Source organism: Apostichopus japonicus, chromosome 2, assembly GCF_037975245.1.
Source record: "Apostichopus japonicus isolate 1M-3 chromosome 2, ASM3797524v1, whole genome shotgun sequence".
NCBI classification, from domain to species: domain Eukaryota; kingdom Metazoa; phylum Echinodermata; class Holothuroidea; order Aspidochirotida; family Stichopodidae; genus Apostichopus; species Apostichopus japonicus.
In genome coordinates, this window is record NC_092562.1 from 22,283,342 (window position 1) to 22,295,228 (window position 11,887).

Sequence of the window (11,887 nt, forward strand, 5' to 3'; positions counted from 1 at the left end):
TGTAAGCCACTATGGGAGGCTCACCCATATCTTTGACTGCATCCCAGGCGCTCCACTGGATTGCAATAAGAGACACATTAGCATGAAGAAGACTGGGTGGAGAAGTCAAAACAGGAAGTACTGGGGAAGACAATAGATAAATAAGTAGGGCTCCAAAGCTGTTCAGATAATACTGTTAACAATGGATTGTACAATAAGAGGGAATAATTGAACAAGCCGAGAAATCATGGAAAATGAGAGGGCTGGGCAGTTTATAGTCTAACTTGTAGGCAATAGCCATACTTGAAAAAAAAAATATTTGTGATAAGGAATATAACAGACCTAGGTGTCTCATCTTGCCAATCGATAGAACAAACAAAACAATTGTCAGTCTGTGCATGTTTATACAGATGCATTTAGTTGCAATATACTTTACCAAAAAAAAATGCAATTTTGATATCCACTGACTCAATGGAGATGAACTTTGCTCTCCTCTGAAAACAATAAGCTTTTCATATTCACTCAATATAAGGTTGTATCCTGATAATCAGTGTAAGATCCACCCAAGTATCCTTCTTTGAGATACCAAGTTAGATGCCAGTGTCACACTCTCATATATGCATAATTTCCACTTCTCTGTCAAATTTCTAGCGATGGAATTTTAGTGTGTCTTTGTTTGAACTTTGCTTTGTAAATTCAAATTTATTCATGGATAACTGAATTGTAAAGCATAATTGTCCTCAAGATCAGTTTATTAAAGCAGATCAGCAGTTTGCAGTGATTACAATTCTATCTTACAGCAGCAGAAATTGATCAAAAGAGAATAAATTATATCATAACATTCATTGGATTTGTAACAGTTTTATATTCTCAAATTGGGGCAGATAGTTCATGATGAGCATTACTACTTACCATACTCATTCACTGTAGTACCCAGGACAGCTACAATTTCATCTTCATGATCAACGATCAGACAGAAGACTTTGTCTCTATCAGTTACATTATCTGTTCTAAACTGTCCTGTATACACATCTCCAACGGAAAAGACAGTTAGTTCTTGAATACCATTGCTCACTAGGTGGGCTTCCTCTCTCGATAAATGTAATGACAAACCAGCACGAAGACGTCCAGAACCCCGAAGAACACAACTCACATCAGTACTTGCTCCGGGATTAATCTTAGATGAAGTGGCTTCCTCAAAGCCTTGAAAGAAGAAAAAAAGACATGGAAAGTAAAGTTAGCTTTATCTCATCGATCAAAACCTGACTGGGAGAGCTTGAATGATTTGTAGGTCATAAAAGACAATTTCTGTCAATAGTTGTTTCCAACTGATACTCCAAGTGTTTCATAGTCTCTTGCCTGCCACTGCACGGCTAAATTATCACTTGAGAAGTACAATGTATACTAACTTGCACATGTACAGATCTGCTCATAAAATAACATGATGCATAATTTTCTACATCCTGACTTGCTTTTACAACATCGCTACATACATAAAACACAAGTATTGCTAAAACTTGAGCACTTTATACACAGGAAGGAAAACTCCAGCTGATCAACTGACCTACTAGACACTGGGATGCATCCACCCACTGAGGCTTACACTGACCACAGCATTGACCATTCAGCTTGTTACAGGCTTCCTCAGCACAATGACACTCCTCCTGACACAACTGACCAAAGTAGTCTCCCTGGCATTCTGCATAAATTAACAAAATAATGAGAAATATGTGGCTTACCTTTACTTGACTTACTAGAAACAATAGTAATCTCCATAGAATGTTATATGAAGTAGATCCTTCACATATTGCCTGTAACACACCTTGACAAGTCACACTCGCGGGGAGCACGATATATCCTGGACCACAATGCTGGTTAGGGCATTCTCCTGTCAGATGATCACATTGGACACCATTTCTACAGTTACAAATTGATGTACAGTTAGGACCATAGTACCCAACTGGACAAACATCTGGAACTGTTAGGTAAAGGAAAGAAAGATCTTCATCAGGTTAACTGGCACATGATTTTGCTTTACAATTTATATTTCTCTTGGTAGGCCGAAGTGAAAGTGGGCATATGCATGATTATATGATTGAAAATAATCACAGACAAAAGTTAGAATCTCTGATTTTATGTTGTGAAGATGTAACAGCTAGAAAGCCGTAATAATGGACATAAATACGGTTAACCAAGGAACTTTTCATATGGAATGATCATGTTAATTGCGAAGGCCATTTGGATCTACAACAGACTGAGGTCCTTGTAACCAACATTAAACTACCCGTTAATTTGGGTATGACGAGATACCCAGACGTCGAAAACTGCTTTAGTGAGGTATAAGCTACATACATTTGTTGTGCGAGTTAAAACGTGATACAGGTGGACCAGTTTTGAGGTATGCATTAATATTTATAGTGATTTGACACCTGGTAGACTATAATGATGCAATTAAAACAAATGCCAATGCAGATACAACTAAACATGGTCCATAATCGACAAGCGTTATTATTTTTTCATTGTCAAGTGTAATTTGCTACTTTGTGAGAGAAGTGATATTATGACACCTTTCCGTCCATGTATATCAAATCTACAACAGGAAATTGCCACGCTCTGTCCTACTTGATAGAATCATTATTCAATACCAAATAAATGTTACAAAAAAAGCAATGACTGAAACATCAATGAGATTTTTTTCTGATAATATTTATGATTACAAACTTATGATACCTTTGGTAACTTACTTTGGCAGTTGAAGCCTCCCCAGCCTGACTCACAGCTTCCACTGCATGAACCAGTAAATCTATCACATGCACCATCACAATTACATTCTTGAAGACAGCTGGCACCAAATTTGGAAGGATCACAAGCTGTATTTTTGAGCAGATAAGATCAGAATGAGAACTTATATGGAAGCACATATTTTCAAACTCAACATGGAACAAAGTGAGCTGGGAAGAAACTTCGTTAAAACCCTTCATCTTTAGCAGCGTATTTCGTCCTATCATCTCATATCAACTGTTCTGTCATTTTTCGCTCCTTTCATTAGTCATTATTCCACTTTAGTTTGTATCATATTTGTCTATATGATCTGTTTTGCCTTTGAATAAATCTTGCTAGGGTTGAAACGTTCAGGCTTTCTAACTTTTATCTGAGAACAGAAGTGTAAGAACAGATGCCTGAAGATATACATCAGTAGTTCAAGATTTTCCAAGCCAGGGCAAGGTACCACATGATAGACCCTACTGTAAACTGGATATCAACATTTATAAATGTGACAGCTTGGCATGGATTAATACTTAAAGCCAACCACTGTATGTTCAGTAATCAAGCTAGATAAAACAGTTGAGCGATTATAACCGAATGACACGCTTTATAAAGATATGAACTAGTTACTTCAGCACGAATCAACACAATACTTGCCTATAGCATTGTTCAGAATTCATTGCAGAATGTTATTATCATGTAAAGAATGTCACTGTCACAACTTATTCAGGGGCGTACATTAACCATTTTTCAAAAGGAATATGTATAAATTAGGGACCGCATAAATTTAATGCGAAGCGACTGGAGTGGCTGTTCGAACAACGTTGAAAAATGCTTTTTCAAAAAGAGGAATTTTCCGCAAAGTTCTGTTTAGTGTATTTGAAGCCCTAGAGGTCCAAGGGCACCCCACTCCTATATTTATAACCTGAGCCTACCTGTAAGACAGTCAAGGCCTTTCCATCCAGCACCACAGCTGCAGCCATATGGATCCAAGAGACAAAACTGTAGACCTTCACAATCTTCAGAGGTACACCGAAACTCACAGCTCAGACCAAACTGATGATCACTACATGCTGTGCAAAACAATAGGTGATGACACAACAAAGGAAAGTTCAGTTTTGCGAAAAGTTCCGTTTATTTGTGTAACTTATAAAGTAAGAGATAACTACGATCAAACTAATTACTCAATTGATGTTAAGTACATACAGTACCGAATAGAATATCAAACCTACAAGCTTGGTGTAATGTTGTAACCTTCACATTCTTAGCACAGCGAATACACAAATTATTGGTAACACGTTTAAGACAGATAACATAATACACCGAGGATGAACTGAACAAAATATTATCTACAACATGACATGATAAGTGGTAAAAAAAATATGATTTAAACAATGTATTCTTTAACACTTCCATAGGAAACACATTTCACAATAATATTATTGCAAAGTACAAAGAAACCTAGGTCAATTCCCACCATGGCTGCACCTTGTACATTTCACTACCATGATAGCCTACCTCAACAATGAGATTAGTTATCAGGGCATTTCAGTTTATCACAACATAGGTTACAAGCACGTCAGAACAAAAGCTAAATACAACAGACTAATACCATTACTGATCATATAATTAACGAGGAAAGATTACTTGTCAATCAAAGAATACAAGTAAACAAGACATAGTCATAAACAAACCTGTCAGACAGTTTGCTCCCATGAATCCCGGAGGACAGATACATCTCCCTGTCTCATCATCACAAACTCCTCCATTGTAACAATTGTCGCAGACACCATAGCATGTAGGAGGGGCCCAGTGATTGGATGGACAGCCTAAGGAAGATGTATTGTATCAAGCATTTACTTAAGACAGTAAAATATAATTTAATCATCTAGAACATGGTCATATGTTACACACCAGCGATATAGTTTCTTTTATATCTAATTGTACTCGCATCGACTATTTTATACATTTTAACTACAGTGTATGAGAGACGTCCAATTTCTAATAGACAAAGGGAGCGATTTCCAATGAACAAAGGTCAATTTGCAGAGAGAACGATCGCCGTAGGATTGCAGTCGAGTATTTGGTATAACCAAAAGATTTTGGTGAGAACTATGGACACGTCTAGATGGTTTATATAAGATAGAGCTCGTAGCAAGGACACAAAAATAAGAAGTGCCTGAAAAATAACTCTGCTCTATGGACAACCAGTGAAGTTGGTTATGGGGGGTTATGTTTATATCTTTGGGCATCCATAGTTATTAGTCCAGTAGCTGAATTCGCTGTAGCTTCATTAATAAGGTATGTGGTAACCCACAAAGCAAGGAATTACAATATATATCTGTCAGAGATTACGTTTTACAGGTCTACCCATAACAATGAACACACATCAAACAGTGATCAGCTATTGTGTACTTTGAGCTTCTATTGATCAATGAGAAGAAATTTAGTAAAATCAGAATTGGAATGTAGGAAACATCATGAAAGATACCCAGTGACTCTGACTTGTTGAGAACTAAATGGTGGTTTGCAATTATTGTTATTAATATGAAAATACTATAAAGCCTAAATATTTATAACTTTACCGCGATTCCAATAAGCTTATATGTATTTTTTAATCAACCATGGCAACGTTTTTCAACAATAACTGACACCAAACAAGCTAGAGAGGTTTTTGACCTGAAATGTTGACAATGTATGCAACTGTAATAGGGGTTTCTTTTTCACCGCTTTTTTACTTCTGCAACGAAACGATCCAACCTATTTGACATGTCTTTCGCAAATTGCATTTTCTTCCATAACTTTGACTCAGCTTTCGATGATCTCAAAAATTAATACTACTGTATTCAAGGTACACACCAATATTGATAATAATATGCATTTCTCGACTGCAGGATGCCCCAAACCCACAAGTTATTGTACTTACTTCTGACAATCAATCTCTTCAGACCGTGACGTGAGTCTCGTCTTTGTAAACCACCGCTGAGGGTTTGGTAGAGTCCTTCATCCTTACTCTTACTGATGTTTAATTTGAAGTTGAGAATCAGGTTCATTCCAGTGAAATCATAGTTGGGATTTGCAAGTATATTAATCAGATTATTTCTCTGCCATCTGTCTACATCTTGCATTCCAGCCATTCTAATTTGTACACCTCTGTCATCCATGTTTACAGTCTGCGTGACTAAACCATCCTCTGGGTAAGTATAAGCTGTATAAACAGAAGATCATTAGTACACAGTAGAACTGTGATGACAAAGGTGTTATAACATTTCTTAATGGTGGTTGATTTGGAGGGCACCGATCTTAAGAGACGGTCATTGGGGATGCTACCAGTTCTAAGGCAAATGCAGATGTACGATGTACTGTACGTACGTAATGTGTAGGTGACAGGTAATGAGAGGAAAGAAGCAAAATATGATATAGTTTAATTTTAATTTAATTTGAATTTTAGATTATTGATAGTAGAAGAAAATGTCTCATTTGGACCTACATATACAGACATAAAACTTGGTACCAAAGGAGAAATATTTTGATCGCTGTGTCATATTCCTTGGATAAATGCTACATACCGTTTTATGCACCTCATAAGTGAATTTGAGGAGGAAGATTAACAAGTAATTATATAATGATTGACAAGAGAAACAAATTATAGCCACTGAGCAACAATTTATGGAACATTTACTTTCTAAATAACTTGATGCAACATGATATGAGGTGGCAATCTTCGCCCACACCCTCCCTTTTATTGTGTCATTTCTGGTTTCTGTACACTGAAGCCATACTAATTTGTAACCAAAAATATTCACAACCCCCCAAAATGCTACAAAGAATTGGTTGACTACATTATTCCCTGCTGCATAAACCAATGTGTACCAAGAGTTATACTCACAATCTGAGTTCATGAGAATGTTGGACACAGTGCTGTCTGCTCTTCCAGATCTGGTAGCATCACACGAAAATGTTCCGTAGGCCAAAGCATCTGTAGTGCTACCACCAAAATTAAGGGTCACCTTGTACACAGCGCTGCCAGGTGGATACATAGCACCCTGTTGCGTGACAGGCATGGGTGGGGCTGGATTATTATTAACACCGTTCCTATTAGTTCTTGTCTCTAACACTCTTCTGGAAGAAACCACAGCGTCTCTATCCAGGGAACTCAGGTAGCAATAATACTGAGGAGAAGGATTCCTCGATTCAGCTTGAAAAGGATGCGTGGTCACCATGGTGATGGGAATTCTTTCTGAAATTATACAAACACAAAAGAAAGCTAAAGTAATTTGGAGTCTTTTATATATATATATATATATATATATATATATATATATATATATATATATATATATATATATCTATATATATATATCTATATATATATATATATATATATGTGTGTGTGTATATATATATATATATATATATATATATATATATATATATGATATGTAAATATTTATATTTAACATTAGTTTTAGTTTGTTAATTTGTTATGCATTTATTCATTTTAATACTACTGTGTAGTAACTACACAATGTAACTATGCACCAACCCTTTGGTTCATTTACCACCACAGTACTTAACTGCCTGGCCCTGCCAGCACCCAGCATTTAAATTCAAACTTACCCAATGCATTTGCAACAAAGATGGAAATCAATATCTGTAGTAACTTGATGCAAATCATTTTTTTGAGGCATTCCTTGCACGATACAATTAAAAAATGAACAACTCAATGATTTCTACAAATTAGCCAGCACATAAGGAAGTTCCTGTGTCACAGTCATCGAACTTGACAGCTAACACCTCGAAATCAGTGGACCTCTTGCTTCAGTACCCTTGAATACAGTTGAACTGCCTAACATAACAGTTGCAGGTGTTGATTATCACGAGGCATTGAAATATCAAAGAAAGAAACATAAAAGCACCACGCTGAGGGGAAAACACTCTGAAGACTGAAATCGGTACCTTTTGTCATTTCTTTTTTCTTTTTTTTTATGACAAACAGGTTACCATATGCGAAATATCAAAAAAGCAACCTACTTAAGGTTAACTATGTATAGACGTTAATGGACAAGAAAATACAAGCCACCCTCATTGGTTAAACATAAGTCTGCTCTCAAAGTTATAATATATGCTCTCCTTTCCACGTAGCAACAGTTATATACCTTCCCAACACATTGAACAAGTATAATGTAAGAACAAAATTTGCCCGCTAGCTAAGACAAACACATACATATATAGGCAAATTGGTAAAAAAAAAACCTACTATGTAAACTCGTGCTTAAGAATTATCAAAGATATTTGTACATAGACCAAACCCTGCTGTCTTAAAATTCAACCATGTTGGAACGTTTGCAGCAGTCCAGTCGTGACGTTACAGAAATTACATGACCTTGGTGAAACTGTCCTTTTGATGTAGCTTTTTCTAAAATCCAATTGCAATGCTTTGAAAGAGTCTTCTTCATTTCCTTTATTCTTCTCATTATCATTTAGTAAGCACCATATATTAAGATTTGACCTTACAATACAGGGTGATATAAAACAGTTAGGTTTCTTCTTCTGTTCTAAAAAATCAGTACCACAGAACCTCAATATTTGTTCCCTATCCAAACCTTCAAATGACGAAATTTGTCAAAATGACGTGATGTAGACTGATCTACGATAGCTCGGTACTGTCATGTATGGATTATACTTGTAATCTGACATACCGCCCTCTACTAATATTGTTCTTACAGCCTGGAGAGGGGGTGACTAACAACAGTCTGATCTTAAGAGTCTTGTTAACCTTTTGTGACATATTTTGGTAATTGTTTGTTTTCCATAGCAATTAAATCTTAACTCAACTTGAAGTAGGGTAGCGTGATTTCAAATGTACTGTAGTTCTAACAACTGAAAAGTCATAATAATGTTACATTGCAGAGCTCGGTCGGACCCATTACTATCTGGTAACACTTTTCATTAAGCTTTATCACCTCAACTGTTTTTGTTCTTCAATGTATAAAAGTACATAATATACCCAGATTAAACTTTCAAGATCTTTCTTTTCGCTAATTTTACAGTTGCATTTATACACAGGTTAATATTTGTAACCCATTTAAGGTCCGACAAATAAACTTAATTTTATGTAGGCTGTATCATAACAGGCATAGAACGGTACCAATATTTGCAAACATACCTCTACAATGTGTTAGTTCAACGTCTTAAATGTACCATAAGAGAACCCAAAATGCTACACATGCAATGTAATGGGTCATTATAACAGCCAATCAATGAAAGTAACGTTTTGATCATTAACTGGCCGGGTTTTCGATCGTTTTAATGTGACCTTTTGACATTGACCTGTAAAAATCGAGCTACACAAAATGTATGGTCAACAATTCAATTTTACCCTGATTGAAGTAGATGCACAAAAGAAAAGTATTTTCACCGCTTCATATCATACGGTAATTTTCCCCTCACTTTAAGCTATATATTTACTTCCCAACGTAATACAATACATGGTCATATAGCATTCGTCAAGAGACACGTAGTAGATGCACAATTTGAGACGCTTCTTTCAAAAACCTATTCTCCAAATTTGTAGTTCCACAATTGTTTCTTTGCTGTTTTAATTAAGTTAATCACCAAGCTCATACAGTAAGATGATAGAAGTCATGGGGAGCTACCACTGTGGACTAAACTACATAGACAAAATGTGCTAACCAAGATCCAAGACGTAAACAATACGTCACGGATATAGTAAAAAAAAACTGAAAATCTGAATATGCGTTCACAAGTGCACAACAGTTCCGAGATATGCGCAAGTTTCGTGTTCGCCTAACACTGATAGCACAGTGACACTGCACTCAGCTTGTAGAAACAACTCAAGAAAAACACAACTGCAAACGGTGGTAGTGTATGCTCTATACTGATCTATAACTCTCATTTTCTCATCTGTCACAGAGACATATGACATTCCTTAGTGTACAGATTACATATAGAATACAATCTATACTTAGTATTACTTAGGATTACATAGGCTTAGTATTCTTAGGATTACTTACATAGTGACTTTCTATTTACCCAGTATCATAGGTATAGTAAATATTAACTATAGGCTACCCTGGATAAGGCTTTGGCTAATATGATTCACATCCATATACCCTACATCCCGTCCCTTGAAGGATGCACCTACCATATTACCATCAGTTTCAAGTGATAAAGCACAAGTGTCTCATTCCTGATTTTGTACAGTTGCACCTGGCTAATATCATTCTCCGATAGGATAGATCAGGTATCTACAATCAATACATATGGAGATCGTTGTCCTTTAAATAAACTAGTGATTCAACAGTACTCTCTAGATACCATGATACCATATACATACGCGATAATGCAAAATAACCTGTAGCATAATATTATTGTGATATGCGTATGATTATTGTTCTCTGAAACAACAATCAAGGTATAGTGGATACTTATATCAAATTACCAGTATACCCCCCCCCCCAAAAGAAAACACATATATACTAATAAATACAACATCCAGCCCAATCCCTGGTGGTCTGTGTATACAGTGATATCTGAGCCGTATGTATGTATCTTATGTATCTTAGATCCTCATGCAAGCAGGAACTCGCGAAGAAACCTCATTGGCTGATCAAAGCCGCAAGCTGACCGAAGTCAGTCTTTTACATTCATGTTTAACGTCCATGGTTATGAATTGTCAATTGTCAACAACTCTGTAATTGGACGACATACATTAATCTTGGAATGACTCGAACTGGGAACCTTATGATTGAAAGGCACCGGCGTTAACCACTGAGCTAACAGTCCGCAGGTGATAATTCTTGGTAATAGTTGGTAATAAATAGTTCTTCACCCAACACTCAATGTTCCCTCATACCCATCAAGAGTTTCCATCATGATATATTCTTGGAATATATTGAACAATGTTGGTGATAACAGATATCCTTGCCGGACCACAACTCGGGTGTGGAACCAATCGCTGATTTCATCTCCCATTAAGACAGCACTAATTGTACTTTTCCTAACCGAGGTAATTTAGTCGATTTTTGCGGAGATTTTGTTGCTCGATAGGAGGAAAATGCAAGGACTTTTTTGAAAAAGAAGTTATTCATGTTTTGTTTGATGTCTTTTGTACCAATTTGTGATTTTTCACCTAACTCCCAATATTAACTTTCTTGTAACAGACTGTTGAGAAAGGTATTGTTTTCGCTAGATTGACATTTCTCCATACCCAATACACAGCGCAGAACAGTAACATGTTTGCTGTCTTCTGCGTTTCCCCCGTGACGTCACGAAAACTATTATGTAATAGTACTTGTTAACAATTTCTACCCCTTTGGAGATGGGAAATGGACGCGGTGTAGGGTTTTTCTTAACATTCGAATTGTTCAATTTTGCATTAATGAAAGTCATATCTATATCCATTGACCTTTTTGCGCCAGATGGAGACTCTTCCTGAAAACGAAGATGTCATTGTAATTTCCCTTCCCGCGAAAATATATGATCAATTGCTCAACCCCCAATCCACGCTATTAATCGCTATTAAACAAGTTGTTATAATTCCAGGGAGAGAGGTAGGTATACAATGTAAAATGGTGAAAAAGATTACAGATTCACAGGCTTGCGAACATTTTTGCGCGATGAACCGATTTTTTTTTTCTAGGGAGTTCAGGCCCATTGGCCGTCACATTTTGTGCGTACATGTATACAATTTGTGTCTAGCAAGGAATCTGCAGTTTCTGTTAGCGATGCATTGCGATCTAAGAGAAACCCGAGCTGGAAAAACGTGCTTGGAGCAGGTCTAATTAGACACGCGAGTAAAATACAGACATAGTTGCACGCCCAGCTTTCTGTACCTACTGTCAGAGAGATCTCAACGTATTATTTAAGTTTTAAAACAATCCATACTAAACTAATTGATGGGATAATTTAGTCTCTATTCTCACTACTTTCACAATGCCACAGAGCTATTGCGGTTCGAAGATGTCACTCGCTTTACATTTCAGGATACCATTTCATAGAAAGGAATCCCATACAGTTGTTTTGTACGGAGAGCTACTAGCTAAATTAAAGTTTTTCCTCATTCACGTTGTATAATAATTCCTACACTTTGCTACGTTAAAACTTCAGCAAAGTTCTG

General features: G+C 36.5%; 1 protein-coding gene across 1 annotated transcript; it reads right to left on the reverse strand.

The window, feature by feature from the left end:
• Window positions 1-4: 4 nt before the first annotated feature.
• On the reverse strand, window positions 5-7,527 carry LOC139979717 (uncharacterized; the record flags this gene model as incomplete). Its single annotated transcript, XM_071990771.1, has 10 exons — window positions 7,366-7,527; window positions 6,635-6,985; window positions 5,672-5,953; window positions 4,440-4,574; window positions 3,681-3,818; window positions 2,724-2,849; window positions 1,802-1,957; window positions 1,544-1,678; window positions 892-1,182; window positions 5-120 (listed from the first exon to the last, which is right to left on the reverse strand). Coding segments are annotated over exons 1-10 (1,788 nt in total), but the record flags the coding sequence as incomplete, so codon positions are not given.
• Between the last annotated feature and the right edge of the window lie 4,360 nt (window positions 7,528-11,887).